Below are 22,650 nucleotides of genomic sequence, written 5' to 3' on the forward strand. Positions count from 1 at the left end.
CCTGGGTTCGAGCCCCGGGGCCGGCGAGGGCCTTTCTGTGCGGAGTTTGCATGTTCTCCCCGTGTCCGCGTGGGTTTCCTCCGGGTGCTCCGGTTTCCCCCACAGTCCAAAGACATGCAGCTTAGGTTAACTGGTGACTCTAAATTGACCGTAGGTGTGAATGCGAGTGTGAATGGTTGTCTGTGTCTATGTTTCAGCCCTGTGATGGCCTGGCGACTTGTCCAGGGTGTACCCCGCCTTTCGCCCGTAGTCAGCTGGGATAGGCTCCAGCTTGCCTGCGACCCTGTAGAACAGGATAAAGCGGCTAGAGATAATGAGATGAGAAACTCCTAAAAATCTTACTACCTTGACTTGCTCAAGAGGATGACCATATTTTATAGAAATAGATGAGATTTTACGTCTTCTTGTAAAACATATTACTTGCATTTTGGAAACTGATGATCTAAATCCCCGTTTATTTGCCCATTTTTCTACTTCATTTATTGCGGCTTGCATTTTTGTTTTGACATATGATCTATTGCGGCCTCTAATCCGTAAGGCCCCATCATCTGCGTAGAGAGATTTGCCTATACCTTGTTCAACGGTTGAGAAGATATCATTGATCATCTCATCTCATTATCTGTAGCCGCTTTATCCTGTTCTACAGGGTCGCAGGCAAGCTGGAGCCTATCCCAGCTGACATTAGATTAGATTAGATTAGATTAGATTGAACTTTATTGATCCCTTTGGGAGGGTTCCCTCAAGGAAATTAAAGTTCCAGCAGCATCATTACAGGATAAACAGAGAATGGAAAATAGAGAAAACTTCTAGATAAATTAAATTAAGTATTTACATATACAAATATAAAAAAGAATAAGATATGGGGAGAAAAAAAAAGTCCATCAGGAGAGGTATTGCACATTGTCCAGTATTGTTTTTTTTGTCAGGCTAGGCTACTGCTCCTTCCCATCCTCTGTCCTCCTGTTACCCCTCCTCTCCCAGAGAGGAGTTGTACAGTCTGATGGCGTGAGGGACAAAGGAGTTTTTGAGTCTGTTCGTCCTGCACTTGGGAAGGAGCATTCTGTCACTGAACAGGCTCCTCTGGTTGCTGATGACGGTGTGCAGAGGGTGACTGGCATCGTCCATGATGTTCAGTAGTTTGTCCATAGTCCTCTGCTCTGCCACCGTCACCAGAGAGTCCAGCTTCACGCCGACCACAGAGCCGGCCCGCCTGATCAGTTTGTCCAGCCTGGATGTGTCCTCCTTGAATGTGCTGCCCCTCCAGCACACCATGGTGTAAAACAGGACACTGGCGACCACGGACTGATAGAACATCCACAGGAGTTTCCTGCAGATGTTAAAGGAACAGTCCACCGTACTTCCATAATGAAATATGCTCTTATCTGAATTGAGACGAGCTGCTCCGTACCTGTCCGAGCTTTGCACGACCTCCCAGTCAGTCAGACGCGCTGTCACTCCTGTTAGCAATGTAGCTAGGCTCAGTATGGCCAATGGTATTTTTTGGGGCTATAGTTAGATGCGACCAAACTCTTCCACGTTTTTCCTGTTTACATAGGTTTATATGACCAGTGACATGAAACAAGTTCAGTTACACAAATTGAAACGTAGCGATTTTCTATGCTATGGAAAGTGCGCACTATAATGACAGGCGTACTAACACCTTCTGCGCGCTTCGGCAGCACATTGATTCGGAGCTCAGATATCAATGCGCTGCCAAAGCGCGCAGAAGGTGTTAGTACGCCTGTCGTTATAGTGCGCACTTTCCATAGCATAGAAAATCGCTACGTTTCAATTTGTGTAACTGAACTTGTTTCATGTCACTGGTCATATAAACCTATGTAAACAGGAAAAACGCGGAAGAGTTTGGTCGCATCTAACTACAGCCCCAAAAAATACCATTGGCCATGCTGAGCCTAGCTACATTGCGAACAGGAGTGACAGCGCGTCTGACTGCGTCTGACTGACTGGGAGGTCGCGCAAAGCTCGGACAGGTACGGAGCAGCTCATCTCAATTCAGATAAGAGCATATTTCATTATGGAAGTACGGTGGACTGTTCCTTTAAAGGACCGCAGCCTCCTCAGGAAGTACAGCCTGCTCTGTCCCTTCCTGTACAAGTGGTTGGTGTTGCAAGTCCAATCCAGCTTGCTGTCCAGCCACAGCAAGCTGGGTGAGAGGTGGGATACACCCTGGACAAGTCACCAGGCTATCGCAGGGCTGACACAGAGACAAACAACCATTCACATTCACACCTACGGTCAATTTAGAGACACAAGTTAACCTAACCTGCATGTCTTTGGACTGTGGGGGAAACCGGAGCACCCGGAGGAAACCCACACGGACACAGGGAAAACATGCAAACTCCACACAGAAAGGCCCTCGCCAGCCACTGGGCTCAAACCCAGAACCTTCTTGCTGTGAGGCAACAGTGCTAACCACTACACCACCGTGCCGCCCAAATATATACAGTATATTTGGGCGGCACGGTGGTGTAGTGGTTAGCACTGTTGCCTCACAGCAAGAATGCTGATTTTGCTTTACACAGAGTTCTCTTCATCTCACACACTGAATGAATGAATGAATTTTCCTGGCGCTCCGGTTTTCTGCTCTCTGTAGAATAATAATATCGATAATAACTGATTGTTTTTCCCTCTCAGCCCAGAAGTTTGTGTTTCAGAGTGCCATGAAATCCTCTCCATAGCTTTATATCCCTCTCTTTCTTTCAGTGTAAAAGGTACAAGGTTGGTTATTTGTGCTGAAGTTAAGCAGAGATGCCGAGGCTCCCGGAAAATCAGTACAACTCCCGACCTTAAGGGCAACAAGGAAATCTTCCCGATTTCACAATAATAATAAACTAATAATAATAATAAATGTGTCTCTGTATAAACACGATGCTTCCACCTGCTATAAGATCCTCCTGAGTTTCTCAGATAGACCAGAAATGTAGGGAATGACAATGTTCTTGCGTTTGTTCCTGTTATCATCCTTGTCAGTTATGTTCCTTTTTATGCTCTTTAGGAAAGCCCTGCATTCACATAAATTGGGGGTCATTAGGACCTTGCAACACAGGGCTCAGAACATTCCTACAACGTTAGAGGGAAAAGAGGAGCAGAATCATATCAAGAAAGCACTTCAGAATTGCGGTTATCCCAACTGGGCTTTCCTAAAGAGCATAAAAAGGAACATAACTGACAAGGATGATAACAGGAACAAACGCAAGAACATTGTCATTCCCTACATTTCTGGTCTATCTGAGAAACTCAGGAGGATCTTCTACAAACACAACATTCCGGTACATTTCAGACCCAGTAACACCCTGAAGCAGAAACTGGTCCACCCTAAGGACAGAATACCCAGACACAAACAGGACAACGTAGTTTATGCAATTCAGTGCAGTGAGGATTGCATGGACTCATATATTGGGGAAACAAAACAACCGCTATACAGGCGCTTGGCTCAACACAGGAGAGCCAGCTCCTCAGGCCAGGACTCGGCTGTCTACATTCATCTTAACAACAAAGGACACTCATTTCATGATTGTAACGTATGCATTTTAGCCAGAGAGGATCGTTGGCATGAGCGAGGAGTTAAAGAAGCCATTTTTGTCAACCTGGAACAGCCATCACTGAACAGAGGTGGGGGTCTAAGGCTACATCCACACGACAACGGCAACCAGATGTTATTTAAAAAAAATATCGCGTCCACATGGGCAACGATCAGTAAAATATCAGGTCCATATGGCAACGCAACGCTTGCTGAAAACGATGCAATACACATGCCACACCTCTAGGGGCGCTGTAAGACGGTCCCTTCGGAGACACCAGAACAATAGAAGTAAGGACGCATGCGCATAAACTATTATGCGCGAGACTTCATATTAGCCACAAAGTCAGAAAAATCTGTTCATAAAATTACATTATAATGACCAAATACAATGAAAAGTATTTTTCCAGTCTCACCTGTGAAAGGTAATCCCATGTGATCTCGTTTGGACGGCAAACCTGTTGGTACAGTTAAACGCAGCACATGAATCTTTATTCTCCGCTTTGATCCATCCAATATGGCAGCGAGGATGACGTATGAATCTACGCGGAAGGCGGCGTCTTTAATGGTCCGGAATAAATTGAATGCTACACATTGATGGATTAATTTGTTCTTCTACGCCCTTTTTGAGGAATGTATTGTAGGACTTAAAGCAACATCTGAAGAGGTGAGATCGCTCCTTTTTTTCCCTATTTTTGCTGGCGGGATTGACTCTGCCCTAAGGGCTATTCTCTCTCTCTCACTTTGCACCATTACACAATAAATATTCACAGTGAAAATATTTTGTAAGCGCGTTTCATGAACCAAGTTATAGGATTTGTTGACAACTTGCATCGAGTTCATTACACTTCTACCCTGCGTGAAGCACTCACAGTCATGTGGTTGTGACGTCATCGTAAACAAATCCGTTCTACTCATCCAGACGACTTCGCAACGGCAACGTTGCCAGATCTTTCCACTCTGGAACCCGTTCTCAAAAGATTGCGTTTTGGGGCACCCAAAACGCCAGTGCCGTGTGGACGACAGGCCGAAACGATAAACAATTGTATCGGATTCACCTGAATCCGTTGCCGTGTGGACAGGGCCTAAGACATCATTTATCAACCATCTACAATGCGGTCTTGGACACTCTTCTCAGACGGCTGGGTGTACGCCAGGACCCAGCTGTTTTCGGTGACTCACAGGAGGACAGAGAGAGTCAGATTGCCATTGATCACCCTGACGGGCAATCCTTTGATCACCCTAATGACTCGCCGTTCACACCCAGCCTCCAGTGACCCACACCAACATGATGCCTCAATGACACCTTAGATGAGCTGGTCATCAGAATTCTGATTCTGATCCAGGAGAGGACACCGGCGCGGGAACCGGGGGTGCGGGGGGTGCGGCAGCACCCCCTGGTGGTGGACCCTCAAAACTGACATGAACATAAAACAAAACTTACGTGAAAATATTTGTTTATTTATTTGTTTTCATTTGGCTCTGCTGATTTTATATGTCATGTTTTAGATGTAGGATGATGAGGGCTACATTTTAGTTATTTAAAAAAGGATTTAATTAAAACTTATAACTTAATATGTAGCCTAGTGGACCATCAGAATTTTTTTTGTCGTGACGTTGACGTTCAGCTTTTCAGCGCGCGAAATTACAGTTTATCTAGAGCAGATGTAAAACCTGCGACTGTTAAACCACAGCTGTGCGCTTCTGCTTCTAAAATAACCTGTCCTTCGTAATCGTGTTAACTGAGAATTGTCATTGACAGACAGGCTTCAGATTCTTCCGTCATCACTCAAAAAAAAAAAAAAACGTCGTTTTTATGGATTAGGCCTATAAGTAGTAGGCAGTTTAACGAAATATTGCAATTGCAAGCTTAAAAGGATTTCGGACGCCTGATTGGTTAAAATGCAGGAACTTGCATCTAAGGCCCACTTTACACGGGGACGGTCTGAAACAAAAACGCAAAAGTCCGTTTTTGTTCTCACTTTTTTCCGCATCTACACGACCATTTTCAAGGAGGAAATCTGCGTCTATACGGTGACACATAAATGTGTGGAATTCAATTGGATGTGCATGCCAGGCGGCTAAGTGGTGCTGTGAAAGACCTCCGCTATGTCTGCACGCACGCGCAACGTCTTCCGTCTTGTCTGATCTGCACATCTGCGCTGCGAAAACTTTGACTACTCTGGCTATGGTAAGTAAGAAAGTAAGTAAAAAAGTAAGAGCATGCTATACCCGCCTCTGTTCATTAACGGTATATGTGCAGATTCGGTATAGATGTTCGAAGGACTCCTGGACGTTTATTAAAGCTGCCAGAGCAGCTTGAAGGTCCGTTGGATCGATGTAATCAGACATGCTCTTACTTTTTTACTTACTTTCTTACTTCCCGGGCTGGCATGTACAGTATATGACATATGTATGACGTGAACGCGTACCCGACGTGAGCAGATCCGAGCAGAGTTTCGCGTATTGGGTAGTTTAGACGGATATGCAACGGGGGCTGTTTTTAACTTATCCACTCTGGAAGGCGTTTTCAATTTTTTCTGTTTTTCAGCCTCGGAAACGCCGTCCCCGTGTAGACGAAAGGCACTTCCGATAAAATATTTAGGCCGAATCCCATTTCACCCCTTGGACCAACCCCTTGGCCCTTCCCCTCCATTTTGCGCGTTCACGTGAAGGGGTAGGGGTATCCCAATCCCAGTTAACGCGGAGGGGTAGGGGAAGGGGTAGGGCTTCTGTACCCCTCCAAACGGAGATTTTCCTGGAGCTGACTCCGAACGAAGGGGTTTGAGTGATTTCCCACAATGCCATGCGGATTTCAGCGAGATTTCATGCAGATTTCAGAAAGATGGCGGTTCCCGCGGCGAAAGATTGTCATAAATGTATTTTCTCCATTATTTACGTGTTTTAAGTTGTTATCCAGAGGAAACACGCCGCTTGATTCGCTTTCGAGCTGAGAATGAGCAGCGATTTCTGAAATCCAAGCTGCTGCTAAAAAGCTTTGGGAGTGAGTATTGTTTTCGGTTGCTTGACTGCGTACGTTTTGTTCTGTTATTCTCGCTTTTATTGTTTACATGAGTGTTCTGACACCTCATTCTGTCGGATGTGGTGCACGAAGCGCCAAAGATATCCCATTCAGTGGTGTTAGTTAACAAATCACACCCTGCCAGCAGAGATTTCTGGTTCTGGCTCTGACTGTAGCGGCTGGTCGCAGCCAATGACGCATTTGGTCGCGTTTTGCAAACGTAAACGCTGACGGAGGTACGCGATGACGTATGCGATCGTTGAAGGGCTATCCCAATACGTAGGGGTTGAATTTCAAGCCCTATCCCTTGTAGCTCAGTTTCAAGGGGAAGGGCCAAGGGGAAGGGGGAGGGGTAGAAATTAGAATTGGGATTGGGCCTTAGTCGTTTTTACCCGACAGCGTCCTCGTGTAAACGGGCCCTAAGAAATACAAAATTTTCTGGGGGAGGACCCCCAGACCCCCCTTCAAAAAAATGTCCCAGGTCACGTCACAGCACCCCCTGCCGACAATGTCTTCCCGCGCCGCTGGGAGAGGATAAATATCTGATACTCCCTATTAGTCAGACAGAACTGAGGAAGCCTTTCGGACGAGAGGTGAAACGTTTTCAAGAATCTTCAAGCAAGTCCAGTTGCCCATTTCTACCACCCACAACACCTGTTATGGCACCGATTCGGTGGAATGGCACATATGAACTGACTGGAATCAGTAACAGTGTGAGTGTCAGTCAGTCCAGCAGGTGGCAGTAATACACTTTCAGTTCGATCTGAGGAAGAAGAAGAAGAAGCAACAACATTAGCTTCTGACTAGCTTAGCATCGTAAATCCCTGTGTCTGCTGTAAAAAAAAAAACTAGTATTTGAAGTATAATTGTTTTAATCAGCAGCATTTATTTGCTAACGAGCTCTCGGTTTAATTTCACAAATCAGAAGGTTTAAATGATATTAATGTTGAGTTTAAATAGCCACGTATCCTGTATGTAACAGTTTAAATGTAGCTGCGCAGTGAAAGTTAGCCAGCTAGCTAAATGATGGAGTGATTTTCATTTGAGCAGAGCGGATTAAGTTTCCGGATAAATGAGAGAAAGTGAAGGAGGAGAAAGTGGTTAAACCCGGAGACCAGGAGAAAGGTATCAGCTCCTCATCTTCTACAAATATATTTCACACTGGAAAATACTCCAGTTTGCAGTGTCCGTGTTTCATCTAAACAGAGAAACTTCACGCACACGAGCCTAGGTTTTAGATCTCAGAGTTCATTATGAGGCAAAATAAAAGTGATCTTTCATGTTTCTGTTTTACTGCAACCTGTTCAGATGGGAACCCCGTTTAAAATCCCGAGGAAGAAGCCAAGCGGTTCGGGTTCCTCCGTCATTCACATGACGTCACCTCTATCCCGGCTTCAGGATGACGTCACACCAAAAGTATGACACTTAAAATGTAATATGGTTTGATTGCATTGAAGCTGGCTGTGTCTGAACATGTGAAAAACGGCGTGCACTTGTACAGTTCCCATAGTGCACCACGATTGCAGGGTTAAATGATGGGCAGAATAAATATCATGCACCCCTAAAAGAGTTCTTAGTGAAATCAGTTTCCATCAGAATGTGACACACTGTGATTAGCTGAACGGAGCTGACCTGTGTGGCAGTTAAGTTGCGCTTAGGGTTGCCACCATTCAGAAATGAAAATAAGGAACGCCCACCACGGCTCCTTGGGGCCATGACCACCACGGGCACGACTCCCATGGGGTGGCGTGCCCGCAGCAGTGGTATGTTTTATTTTGTAGGTGTTTTTAGTAAAGGCGTGATCGAGAAAGCAATTACTCATACTTAAAGCTTGAAATGCTTTATTGCCAGTGCTGTAAAAATGTATAATGTACAAGTGGGCAACAATGAACTTTTAAAATATAATCTAAATATATTGAGAACTTAATATCAGTGTAAATGTAAGTGCATAACTGTTCTTGGTGTAGGGACTCTCTTTGTGAATCTTGGGGACATTTTTACTTAGAGAGGAAAAAAGAGAACAAAAACACAACAAACGTACAACCCCGATTCCAAAAAAGTTGGGACAAAGTACAAATTGTAGATAAAAACGGAATGCAATGATGTGGAATTTCAAAATTCCATATTTTATTCAGAATAGAACATAGATGACATATCAAATGTTTAAACTGAGAAAATGTATCATTTAAAGAGAAAAATTAGGTGATTTTAAATTTCATGACAACAAATCTCTAGTTGGGACAAGGCCATGTTTCCCACTGTGAGACATCCCCTTTTCTCTTTACAAGTTGCTCAAGTTTAGGGATAGGAATGTTAACCCATTCTTGTCTAATGGAGGATTCTAGTTGCTCAACTGTCTTAGGTCTTTTTTTGTCGTATCTTCTGTTTTATGATGCGCCAAATGTTTTCTATGGGTGAAAGATCTGGACTGCAGGCTGGCCAGTTCAGTACCCGGACCCTTCTTCTACACAGCCATGATGCTGTAATTGATGTAGTATGTGGTTTGGCATTGTCATGTTGGAAAATGCAAGGTCTTCCCTGAAAGAGACGTCGTCTGGATGGGAGCATATGTTGCTCTAGAACCTGGATATACCTTTCAGCATTGATGGTGTCTTTCCAGATGTGTAAGCTGCCCATGCCACATGCACTAATGCAACCCCATACCATCAGAGATGCAGGCTTCTGAACTGAGCGCTGATAACAACTCGGGTCGTCCTTCTCCTCTTTAGTCCGAATGACACGGCGTCCCTGATTTCCATAAAGAACTTCAAATTTTGATTCGTCTGACCACAGAACAGTTTTCCACTTTGCCACAGTCCATTTTAAATGAGCCTTGGCCCAGAGAAGACGTCTGCGCTTCTGGATCGTGTTTAGATACGGCTTCTTCTTTGAACTATAGAGTTTTAGCTGGCAACGGCGGATGGCACGGTGAATTGTGTTCGCAGATAATGTTCTCTGGAAATATTCCTGAGCCCATTTTGTGATTTCCAATCCAGAAGCATGCCTGTATGTGATGCAGTGCCGTCTAAGGGCCCGAAGATCACAGGCACCCAGTATGGTTTTCCGGCCTTGACCCTTACACACAGAGATTCTTCCAGATTCTCTGAATCTTTTGATGATATTATGCACTGTAGATGATGATATGTTCAAACTCTTTGCAATTTTACACTGTCGAACTCCTTTCTGATATTGCTCCACTATTTGTCGGTGCAGAATTAGGGGGATTGGTGATCCTCTTCCCATCTTTACTTCTGAGAGCCGCTGCCACTCCAAGATGCTCTTTTTATACCCAGTCATGTTAATGACCTATTGCCAATTGACCTAATGAGTTGCAATTTGGTCCTCCAGCTGTTCCTTTTTTGTACCTTTAACTTTTCCAGCCTCTTATTGCCCCTGTCCCAACTTTTTTGAGATGTGTTGCTGTCATGAAATTTCAAATGAGCCAATATTTGGCATGAAATTTCAAAATGTCTCACTTTCAACATTTGATATGTTGTCTATGTTCTATTGTGAATACAATATCAGTTTTTGAGATTTGTAAATTATTGCATTCCGTTTTTATTTACAATTTGTACTTTGTCCCAACTTTTTTGGAATCGGGGTTGTATGTCTACTTATTCAAGAATGCAGAAAACAAGAAAGTGCAAAACATTACTCCTTCCCTCAACAGTCCTGAGTTCATCAGGAACTGTTGTGTTTCTCCTGTCTGTGGAGTAGACCAGATTTAAACAGTCAACAGATTTCCCTCACTTCTTGGTAGTGGAGTCCCAGGTGCAGTAGACATTTTTAAAAGGCCCGGGTTTTTTGAGCAGCGCCGGTGTGTGTTGTCTGTCTCTAGGCAACTGTGACAGCGCCACACGCAGTGACACAGGCAGCCAGGCACAGACGCACAGAGCGTGACACAGAGTGAAGGAGTTTGTGTCCTGGGTAGATCCTGCAACATAGTATTTCCTGTTTTATTTTGTTCATTATTGTTAGATTTAGTGTTGATATGTGTGAGACAGACATGTGTATTGGACATTTATGAAAATACGGAACAAATCGCATCCCGTATCGGTTCAATACGGGACACAAGATTTAATTGCCAAATAAAGGACGATTCCGTATTTTACGGGACGGGTGGCAACCCTAGTTGAGCTCAGTATAAACGTGTTCATGTTAGAGAACGTCTCAAAACACTTAGCATCACGAAGACCAAGGAGCTATCAAAACAAATCTGGGACAAAGTTCTGTAAAAGTATCAGTCAGAATTTGATTCCCAACATTAAAATGTGGAAAAGTACAGTATATGGCCCAGTAGTGGCTGTGAGTAGAGGAAGCAGTGAGGAGGAGAATAGTTGAAGAAGAAACCAAGAGCCCAAGGATGAGAACAGTCTGAGCACAATGCTACCACCTCCATGCTTCACAGTGGGGACGATGTCCTTAAACAGTTGGGTTTTGCCTTACATAGCACTACAAACTCTCCAGCTCCATCAGTGTTACCCTTGGCTTCTTGGTTGCCCCTTTGACTAACCCCCTCTTTGCCCACTCTCTCACGGTTATACTTCCATTTTTTAACAACACATATCATGTCACTCTGCAGCATGTTCAAAGTTTGGGATATATTTTTATAACCACACTGCGACTCGTACTTTTCCACAACTTTGTTTTGAAAGTGCCTTGATTTTCAGGATGCTGTTTTGTATTACAGTAGGAACAGTACTATGTTTATATCTAACACTTGATTAGGATCCATCCCTAATGTCCGGACATTTCCTGTTTCGTAGTCACCCTGGAATCGAGACCCTTTTAACGGGCAAAAGTTGAACCGAAGCAGCTGTGTCAACGGGAGAAGAGAAATGAAGCCTGGCTCTACCGGAGCAGACCGGTGAGAGACTGAACCTGAATGATGGAAAAGAAATAAATAGCCAAACCATTGTGTGTCTTACAACATGCTTTTGTGGAATAGACAGATTTTTGGTCAGTTATCAAATGCGTGTTATTTAGATCTCAAAGATAAAGGGATCCTGGACCAGTGGTAGAATTGTAACCGAACTTCTGTAGGATGCCACCAGGGGGCAGTGTTGGACTGAAACGTCAAATGACTCTACATCTACATACTGTGGTTGTTAAAGGAACAGTCCACCGTATTTCCATAATGAAATATGCTCTTATCTGAATTGAGACGAGCTGCTCCGTACCTCTCCGAGCTTTGCACGACCTCCCAGTCAGTCAGACGCAGTCAGACACGCTGTGACTCCTGTTAGCAATGTAGCTAGGCTCAGCATGGCCAATGGTATTTTTTGGGACTGTAGTTAGATGCGACCAAACTCTTCCGCGTTTTTCCTGTTTACATAGGTTTATATGACCAGTGACATGAAACAAGTTCAGTTACACAAATTGAAATGTGGCGATTTTCTATGCTATGGAAAGTGCGCACTATAATGACAGGCGTACTAACACCTTCTGCGCGCTTCGGCAGCGCATTGATACGGAGCTCAGATATCAATGTGCTGCAGAAGGTGTTAGTACGCCTGTCATTATAGTGCGCACTTTCCATAGCATAGAAAATCGCTACGTTTCAATTTGTGTAACTGAACTTTGTTTCATGTCACTGGTCATATAAACCTATGTAAACAGGAAAAACGCGGAAGAGTTTGGTTGCATCTAACTACAGCCCCAAAAAATACCATTGGCCATGCTGAGCCTAGCTACATTGCTAACAGGAGTGACAGCGCGTCTGACTGACTGGGAGGTCGCGCAAAGCTCGGAGAGGTACGGAGCAGCTCGTCTCAATTCAGATAAGAGCATATTTCATTATGGAAGTACGGTGGACTGTTCCTTTAAAGGGCTCCTGACCGCAAAATTATGCTCTAAAATAGGTTTCTGTAATAAAACTATAACCACCACTGATCACTTTCATGATAGAACTAACCACCAACAGAACGAAATCAGTAGATTTGTCTTTGTGCAAAGTTGCGTCAATCTGGCTAAGCGCTAAGCCGCTGTCAGTGGCCGCCATATTTGCCGTGACGTCACATGCAGAACGACTGCTCGGCCTTCAAGGCAGCTATGGCCGACGAAACAGAGCGATTTTTCTGACCAGTCTTCAGAAACTGAGGCCCTTTTTGAGATTGACACTGGACATGTTGGATTACATGAAGACGAAGCAGTGGGTGGCATTTTGCCTTATCGTTTTGAGCCGTATCTGGACGATTTGCCTGCAGAAGGCGAGATTTATGACTCGGACACAGATGACGACGGGCCCAATGCAGAGGACGTCGTGATCCCAACTGACGTCGGGGGGGCATGCGGACAATATTACCACACTGATTTCCTTTTAAAAAAATATGCTCTCTTGAAAGTTCATGGTCTTTTAGATTTGGGCCGTTTTCTCACATTTTTATTTGATAAGAATAAAAACTACTTCTATGAACTGGTGAAATTCAATTGCATGTTAGGCCTATAAGGTCCAGCCAACACGGTATTGCAGCAGAACTGTGGCCAAACTTTGAATCATGAACAAATTCACCTATTGCTATTATTTAGTAGTAAATATCTCATTACAAGATGAAGATCTACACCGAAAAATCATCAATGAACAACTAATCAAACAAGTGTCACATGTCTGTCAGAGGCCCACCTGTCATTGGGAGTCCACATGTCTCGGGTCCAGCGCACTTTGTTTTGCCCACTCTTCACGTCTGATGGGATCCTTGGGAAAGGGATACAGACTATACCCGGCTTCCCTGGCGTTTGAGCAAAATCCAGCCACACAACGAGCAGGCATATTCACCAAAATAAACGACTCGGACGCAAAAATATTCACTTGCAAAGCACCGGTGAACAACGAGAAGTTGAGAAAATGTCTGTCAGCGGTTCTGCATGTGGCGTCATATCCGCCTTCTTCCTCGGCTCGCTACGATATCGATTCTGTCGATTTTATTCGACTCAATATGGCTGAAATTAACAATTTAACATATTTTTTGCTGTCAGGAGCCCTTTAAATTAAAATGGACGTGTGTTTGCTAAAGCGAATATAAAACCAGCCACCAGATGGCGGTGTTCACTTACACTTTTGTAAATATGACGTAATTAAAAATGAGCTTGGATTGGGCAGTATTGAGCTTTCTGTTAGAAGCGTGTGACATAATGACATATGTTCTTTCCATGCATTTTGTGTGTGTGTGTGTGTGTTCCTTAACCATTCATCATTCAAATAAATAAACCATTCTGTCTTTTGATTTTTTACTCCGGGAATTAATGTGAGAATAAAACAAACAAATTAAATGTGAAATCCGTCAATACACAACTATATATCGTGTGTGTTTCAGTTGGAGACCCAAGAGAGCGTCAGATAAGCTGTGCCAGCGCGAGGACGACAAACACACGCCTGCAGCTAAGAAGCAATGGGGTGAGAACAAAACGCACACCAGAGTCCGAACAGGACGTAGTTCAGGTTTCGTCCGTCACGTTAAAAACGAATTACACACCGACACGTGGTTCTGTGGACGCACACTTTAGTGACAGGTGTCACGTGTTTCAAAATGGCCGAGCCACATTTTATAGATTTGTTTGTCTATTGATTTATTTTCCATTTCTTGCTGTCTACCTTTTATTACAGCACATTAAAAGCACATGCATTTTCTCAAAGCATAGTTTGCACGCTCCGTAATTCATTTAGCAGCGACGCCGACTTCTTTTGACGCACGATGAAGCTCGGCCTTCATATCTGGCCTGGATTACGGCGACGCTAACGAGGGAAACTTGCTTATGTGCGCTTTAATGAGCTCTTAAAGTTGAAAATTCGCCGTCGTTCTTTTTCTTTCTTTTTTTTTCTCCTCCTCTCTCCTTCTCTGTCCTCATTTCCTCTCCTTTTTCTCTCCATGCCCTATATTTTGCTGGAAGGCTGCAGCATTTTCCTGGCTTCATATCACTGATAAAGAAACTTGTTCAACTTTATAGAGCTTTAAAAGAACGTCCTGCTGTTTTCTTCTTCATCGTTTCTGACCTTCTTCTTCTTTCTGTCTCACTGAGATAACAACGGTGGAAAAAAAACAACAACAACAAACGAGTCTCGCATACAGTTGTGCATCGATGGCTTGGTATCAGAAGCCTCGTCTCGAGAAAATGAAACGTTTTCCAGAATAAGGAATGTAATAAAATGTATGTTATTTTGCTGGTTTGTCTCCAGTGTGTAATCATGACACAAATATCAATCTTTTCCTGTTTTTTTTTTTTTTAGGATCCGGTTTTATTGAGAAATGCACATCTTCACAGGACGATGAGGAGGGGGGAGAGAAGACGACTGCTTCTCCAGTCAGGGAAACAACAAAGAGCGCAGACACCCAAGAGTCTGTGGTGAGATTTGACGCTTTAAAGTTTCTTCTTTAACGCATTAACATGGCAGTTCGAATTCATTTTAACGGCAGCGCTATTAGAGTTCAATCTGTTTGTGTTTGGGCCACGTTTTGTGGAAAAAATTGTCGCCTTGATATTTTACACACGATTTAATGATTTTTTTTCCCCCAATCTTAAATTCTGACTGATATATACAGTACTGTGCAAAGGTTTTGGCACCCTAAAAATTTTTTCCTGGGCATTTTCCGGCCCTTTGGTTCATTCTGACCGGCCCGCGTAAGGTTAATTAGAAATTACAGAATAAACATATTTTCTAATTTTACCTCATGCATGGACTGAATGTGCATTGCTTTTATTTTGAAGTTGTGTTCAACAAAAACGCAATGCGCGCGACATGAACATGACATGCAGCGGTCTCAAAAGTAGCCGGTCACCGGCGGCAAATCGCCGGCTATGGCTTGTTATGCCGCCGGCTATTGTCAGTCGAGTCACAAAATTTAATATTAAATATTTCTGACAGCAAAAAAAGTTGTGAACGTAAATTACATCCACTATGTCATGCATGTCCGTTGCCGCGTCAACTGTGTTTACATCCTCGACACGAGTGCAGCCATTACTGCCGCCTGTGTTGCCAGATTGTGTTTACATCCTCGACATGAGTGCAGCCATTACTGCCACCTGTGTTGCCAGATTGGGCGGTTTTAAGTGCATTTTGGCGGGTTTTGAACATATTTTGGGCTGTAAAACGTCAGCAGTATCTGGCAACATATTTTTTTTTACTTAATACAAGAAATTAATGGATGCCAACGTTTTTGCCAAAATGGTATTTTATTTTCCATTGTTTAGGCAGCTTCAGCATCATACTGTGAGATTCTGTTCAAATTGTTTTTTTTCTTCTATGAAGCCTGAGCCATTTATTTTATTAGTTTATAATTATTGTTTAATTTAGTCTTCAGGAGAGACTGCCTGCACACAGTACTAGTATTAATAGTTTTTCTTCTTACATGAAAGCTGAGGCATTTATATTATATTTTAAGGTAACTTCATGTTGTGCTGTGAGGTTCTCTGCACTTTAACTTTTGAACCAACAGGAGCATTTGGATCAGTAAAGCCTATTTTTCTGCATTTTTGTAGTCCTGCTAATCTTTTATATTGGTAAAGTTGTTTATAGGACCATTTCTCAGTGTCTGTTTTTTTTTTAATCAATAGTTTTTCAGTAATAACTTAATATTTAACATATCACTCAATTTTAACACCCCCCCCCCCCCCCCCCCCCCAATGGGCTGCCCCCATAGTCTCCAAAATTTCTGTGGGAAACACTGGCGTGCGTAACAACACTAATCAAGCTTAAGCTAGACGACCCGCCTCAAATACCCGTCCCGGGTAAATGTTATCCCAATTTTAGATGGCCTGTTCCAAACCATCCCACCCCATGAAAAATTCGTACTTGCATATCTCCTATCTATCTATCTATCTATCTATCTATCTATCTATCTATCTATCTATCTATCTATCTATCTATCTATCCCTGCACGCATTGCATGCATTATGTCTGCCGCTGGCAGACATTTTACCATTTTGCACCCTGCTGTAAATTATTTGTACCCTGCTATTCTCCCAAACTTTGAAGCCCCTGACATGAAATCCCACGAAACCTAATCCCGCGATAACTACTTCCGTAATTTGTCCAGACCGACCACAAACTTGTACATCATCCTTCAAACGGTCCAGCCAATCACATAGCGTGACGTCACCAGCAGGCGCCGGAGCCCGAGCCGATCTGTAGATCTGATACCTACACCGAATCGACATTGTTGCGAGCAGGTCACAAGAAGACTTTAGCCCCCAAAATGTCCGCAAAAAGAAGAAAGGTAGATGCCGAATGCAGGGCTTTCAACAAAACACGGACTGCTAAGTATTTATTTACTGAAGTCAGAGATAAAGCCGTGTGTTTAGTTTGTGGAGAGCAGATCCGAAAAACACCAAATGAGGTGATTAGACTACAAATGTGGGCATCATTATTATAATATGATGTATCTTGCTTGATATTTGGAGTAGAAAGACAGTTTTGGGGTGAATGTGACTGAAAAAAATGGTACAAACGTTCATATTTTGTTAACCATTGCTTTGGGAAATTTGAGTGAATAAATGACATTTTTTGTAAGGCGACCTCGTTTTTTCCAGACTCTTACCGGTCTTAGCAGCTTGTAAAAACAATGTTATTTACTGCTTTAAATAAAGAAATACAATTAATATTATGCAGAATTTAGTTCAGCCTTTTGGTCCGGCCCTCCACAAAATTTTCTGTTTCTCATGTGGCCCCATGGAAAAAATAATTGCCCACCCCTGCCGTACATACACTACCGTTCAAAAGTTTGGGGTCACCCAGACAATTTTATGTTTTCCATGAAAAGTCACACTTTTATTTCCCGCCATAAGTTGTAAAATGAATAGAAAATATAGTCAAGACATTTTTCTGGCCATTTTGAGCATTTAATCGACCCCACAAATGTGATGCTCCAGAAACTCAATCTGCTCAAAGGAAGGTCAGTTTTATAGCTTCTCTAAAGAGCTCAACTGTTTTCAGCTGTGCTAACATGATTGTACAAGGGTTTTCTAATCATCCATTAGCCTTCTGAGGCAATGAGCAAACACATTGTACCATTAGAACACTGGAGTGAGAGTTGCTGGAAATGGGCCTCTATACACCTATGGAGATATTGCACCAAAAACCAGACATTTGCAGCTAGAATAGTCATTTACCACATTAGCAATGTATAGAGTGGATTTCTGATTAGTTTAAAGTCATCTTCATTGAAAAGAACAGTGCTTTTCTTTCAAAAATAAGCACATTTCAAAGTGACCCCAAACTTTTGAACGGTGGTGTACATTGTTATAGATTTCTATTTTATGACTTTTACATTCATTATCGAGTCAAAACATTACAAAAGCATTTTAGAGCTCCAAATGTTAATTTTTTCCAGCACAGAATTAAATATTACAGAAAAAAAAGTTTGCGTTTGAAATCTGAGCAGTATATTCCATAAAAGAGCACTTTTCAGGTTAAAAAAGAAAACATAATGAAGGCTGCTGGGTTTTTGGTGTAAAATGAAGAAGCGAGTGTGACGGTCAAAGTGTCCAGAAGAACTGGGGCTGGTTCTGTAAGCTGCTCAGGAAAATCTACAGATAATTTCTGCATAAAACTGCACTCACTGGACCTGAGACTACTGTTTTTTTTTTTTTTAAATAAAACAAAGGAAATTTTGTTTCACACCCAATATTGATGATGTTTCATTCATTATGGCTTACTTACGGAAGCCGAGAGAGGCCTTTCATATAATCTTTTTTTATTCACCTTGTTATCCCGAGATAACGACATAATTAATTCAGGATCTCAAGAAAACAACACAACTAATTCGAGATCTCGAGAAAACAAAACAATTATTTCATGATCTCAAGTAAACAGCTGAGATTTCTAGCAGAGCTGCGCCCCCTGTGGGTCAGACAATGAAGACTTAGAAATTGGCGGACATGTAACAGAGTAGAAATGACTTTTTATGATGCCTTGAGAGAGAGGGGGGGGTCCCAGAGGAGAATTTTGAAATTATCCCTTATTAAAAGACTTAATGCAATCTCTCCCTGTGTCAACCCCTGATCAAAATATTGCCTTATTAGGTGATCGATTATTCCAGACATTCTAATGACCAAAGTTGCGTCTATACAGAATGAGAAATAGCCCCAAAGTCAGCATATCACAAGTCTCTTGGCGCACCTGAATGAACCATTTCTCTAGCCTAGTAAACTAGACCCACCCGCCTAGCGGCCAAAAATATTTTTTGCCTGCGAGTGGGTCTAGCCTCGCACCATATAAACAAAAACAACCTGGGCATCAAATCGTGCCCGCCAATCACAACGCAAGGTTTGTGTTTGGATTCTTTGGGCGGGCTTTTGCAGGAGTGACGACAAAGCTGCGCGACACTGGAGAAAGCACAACAGGAAAGATGGCTACGGCTAGTGAACAGCGCGCGTTTGACTCCGCTTTGGAATCAGTTTTAGAAGAATTAGACTTGGAGTTTTCGTTGAAACATGAGCAGGAAGAGGCTCTCCGCTCATTCCTTTTCAAGAAGGACGTTTTCGCTGTTTTGCCGACCGGCTATGGCAAAAGTCTGATCTACCAGCTGGCTCCGCTCGTAGCCAAAAGGATGGGGCTAGTTTGTGCAGTACGAAGAATTAATAAACAGCTTTGAAACATTACTTTTTGATTGTTTCTTATTTTCCCATTATTTTAAATTTAAGGGAAATTATTTCACCAAACACCACTAAATAAAAACTCTCAAAAACAGTTTAAGCAAACCCTTGAAAAACACTTGGAAAAAAAAATGTGTATGTTAAGTATGTAGTACAGACTCCAAACTTGCGGTCATTATCTCCAAACTTCTTAATATCTAGAACCTGTTTATTAATTAATACGCATTTTGAAAAATTATTTATTTCAAGGCCTCCCCCACTGCTTTCTGTCGCTCTGACTACGTCACAGTCACTGTTGCGCTGATTGGTCAGAGCGTTGGCCTATACGCACAGAGACAGTTTGAAAGACAGCGGTTTGTTCCTCCCACACCCTTCGGAAATGTCTACGGATCGAGGCCAGACTACCATTTCTCAGCTGTTTACTCGAGATCATGAAATAATTGTTTTGTTTTCTCGAGATCTCGAATTAGTTGTGTTGTTTTCTCGAGATCCTGAATTAATTATGTCGTTATCTCGGGATAACAAGGTGAATTAAAAAAAAGGATTATATGAAGGGCCTCTCTCGGCTTCCGTGCTTACTGTCTATAGTATTTTTTTTATTAATGTTGAAACATTTTATTTAATTATTTTTGGCCGATAGCATTTCTTTACATGTGCCTAAGACTTTTGCACTTACAGTACTGTTTTTTTTTTTTTTAAATGAACCTGTTCACCTGTAGAGACCAGAACAAACCTCACACTCCGAGGACGGCGTGCAGGCGAAGCTAGTGAGGACACCAAAGGACACACGTGTCCACTCCGATACCGTCCCAAAAGCTGCCAGAGATCATCCGTACACCAGGAGGAATCTCCGGCTGAGGCTTTCACTCAAAACCTACCAGAGAATCAAAGCAAACTGTGCAGAACCGAGTGCGTACATTATTTCAGGGCTTTATTTACTTTTTTTTTTTTTTAATTCTCTTTCATTTTATTTTAGATTTATTTCTTTTCTTTAACATCCAAATACACACCAATGTCACCAATCCCATAATGTTGTGAACAAGTAATGTAAGCCAGTAGCTGCTTAGCTTAGCTTAGCTTAGCTTAGCATCGTAGTTCAGTCTGCATGTTGAAATCATCACTCCACTCCAGCAACAGTCTCTGACCAGAAGTGCCGCCTAAGGTCCGAAGGCGGGGCATTAAAAGTGATTTAGGTTTTAAAATCTGCTAGTTATTGTGAGAAATGACGCAACGTGCAGTTTGGCCATTAACCCGGTAGCTATCAAACTGCATTACGTGTTGGCGACACGAAGAGCAAAATCTTATACATTAATCAATTTTTGACTTTTTTTTTTTTTTCATCGATAAAGACATTTGTAGTTCCATCAGTTCTTGTCAAGCTCAGAGGTCACTTCTGTAGAATCACTTTAATCCACTCGCTCTGGAAAGGAATCCGAGTGCGTTTCCTGGAAGTGTGACTGGAAAAATGTTCCGCCTCGTTTTGGGACTAAATCTTGTTTTTTAAAAGTGCTTTTTCCATTCAAAGTCATTACGGCGCACAGGAATAGGAGAAGGTGTGACGGCTGAGGTTTGCCGAACACACTGGGCTAGCGTGAGCAGCTAAAACCAAATCCTGAAAACCTCGTTTTCGGCTTTATCCAGGCTCGCTGTACATCTCGTAAATATCTGTCTCTGTAATAGCTGAGAACCGGAATCCGATCCGGCACTCGACCTGATTGGATGTTTTTTTTTGTTTTTTTTTATTCGGATCACTAAGCCTCAAAAAATGTTTCCATTTTGTTCCCTGATATTAACTTTCACATGTTTTCCTCATTCTTTACAAGGTTCTGTTATAATATCCCTCAACTCAACATAATCGGATAATTAAAAGCACGTGTGTAATATTCTCTTAATACTTGTAGCAGTGATGTACCTCCGACTTCAGCGTCATGAAAAATCATATCTGTGGCTAGCTATAATCCCCAAACCATTTTTTTACAGCCATAAACCGTTTTGGTTTGGCTGCTGAGTTTGTTTGGGTTTTGTGGAAAGTGATCCGGCTGTTATTTACCGGCAGTTCTCTCGTTTCTCCACCACTCTCGCAAATGTTTACGAACACGTGGTCGCTTTACTTTTCCATCGACCCTGTTTTTAACCTGATTAAAGACCTAATGAGCGAAACACTAGTGCACCCTGACATTTGGAGATCTCTGGTTCGAATCCCGACAATGCCACGGCCAACCGTGGCCGTGAGCTCAAGAGAGCAAAATTGGCCATACTCTCAGGGAGGGAGGGGTGGAGCATAGGTCTCTCCTCTGTCAATTACAGCGACACTAGCTTTTCATGGGCATCTGTCCGCTCATGTATACGGAAGTTGGCGGATAGCGTTTTACCTGGAGTGTGTTACACTGCCCCCTAAAGTTGCACAAGCAGCAGTGTGAGAAGATGCATTCAGCGTCCCGCGCCTCGGAGGAAACACGTGATGGCCTTCGCCTTTGCTGTCTGGTGGGTGGGAATTGGCCGTGAATAAATTAGGGACAAAATAAGAGGAGAAAAAAAACCTCATGAGTGAATTATTGGATTATAGCTAAATGTCCTTTATTCATTTCTGTACAAGGGACTTGTTTAGTTATTAATAATTAACTTATTTAGTATTTAATTAAATAAACATGCCAGTGGCGGCTGCTGGTTTTTAAAACAGGGGAAGCCCATTTTACGCATTCATCGTAAAACCAGTAGGCCGGATATCAAAGCATAGAAAGGTGTGCCCCATTAGCATAGTGAACTAGACAACCCCACCTAGTGGCAGAAAGTATTTTTGCTTGTACATTTCATGTTATAGTCTGGCTTGCCAGGCTAGTGCCTCATATCCTTAATCAAAAATATCAAACATCCAAAAATCACTGGCTATTCAACGAAGAGCCTTGAACATCATACCCTGATATGCAACACAGAGTCTTTAACACAACACCCAGCTGTGCAACACATCCTTGAACATCTTCTGCAACACAGTCTGGAAATTCATAACCAGGTAGGCTATGCAACACACAGAACCTTGAATATTATACCCAGGTATAACCTATAACACAGAGCCCACCATTCTCTTAACATTACTGAACAATATACACACTTCACATTCATGAACATGAACACTATTTATACACAAATTCTGCCCTCCGCTCCTTTTCCAGAAAATGGTCTGTGACCCTGTCATACCAGCTGGTTGTGCTTTCCAGAGACTTCACCAATTTCTGTTAGCAGCTAGCACTGCAGATCCCAATAAGGCTCAAGCTAGCCTACAACCAGATTGAACTACAAATGAAATAAACGAGTGAATTCGCGAATGATCAAACTGATAGAATGGATGAAAGTTAACGGAGCACAACGAGTAATATTTACATTTATTTACAGAGTAATGTACAGAGACATCAATGAGAAGAACCGTTTATATGAAAAGAAAGTCGGACAGCGCTTTGGCACACGACTGCACTTTCTCGACATCCGCTAGGGACTGACTCAT

At 42.6% G+C, this 22,650-nt stretch overlaps 1 protein-coding gene across 1 annotated transcript in view; it reads left to right on the forward strand.

Moving 5' to 3' along the window:
• The first annotated feature begins 7,343 nt into the window (after positions 1 to 7,343).
• senp7b (SUMO specific peptidase 7b) overlaps positions 7,344 to 22,650 on the forward strand; it is a 46,874-nt gene continuing 31,567 nt past the window's right edge. Inside the window, exons 1-6 of the mRNA XM_060911709.1 lie at positions 7,344 to 7,688; positions 7,872 to 7,979; positions 11,330 to 11,430; positions 13,877 to 13,956; positions 14,788 to 14,903; positions 19,871 to 20,060. Of these exons, the coding sequence (XP_060767692.1) occupies positions 7,872 to 7,979; positions 11,330 to 11,430; positions 13,877 to 13,956; positions 14,788 to 14,903; positions 19,871 to 20,060 (595 nt within the window). The 5' untranslated portion in view covers positions 7,344 to 7,688. The remainder of the gene's footprint in view (positions 7,689 to 7,871; positions 7,980 to 11,329; positions 11,431 to 13,876; positions 13,957 to 14,787; positions 14,904 to 19,870; positions 20,061 to 22,650) is intronic.

The sequence above is a fragment of the Neoarius graeffei genome, chromosome 27, assembly GCF_027579695.1.
Source record: "Neoarius graeffei isolate fNeoGra1 chromosome 27, fNeoGra1.pri, whole genome shotgun sequence".
Classification (NCBI taxonomy): Eukaryota; Metazoa; Chordata; class Actinopteri; order Siluriformes; family Ariidae; genus Neoarius; species Neoarius graeffei.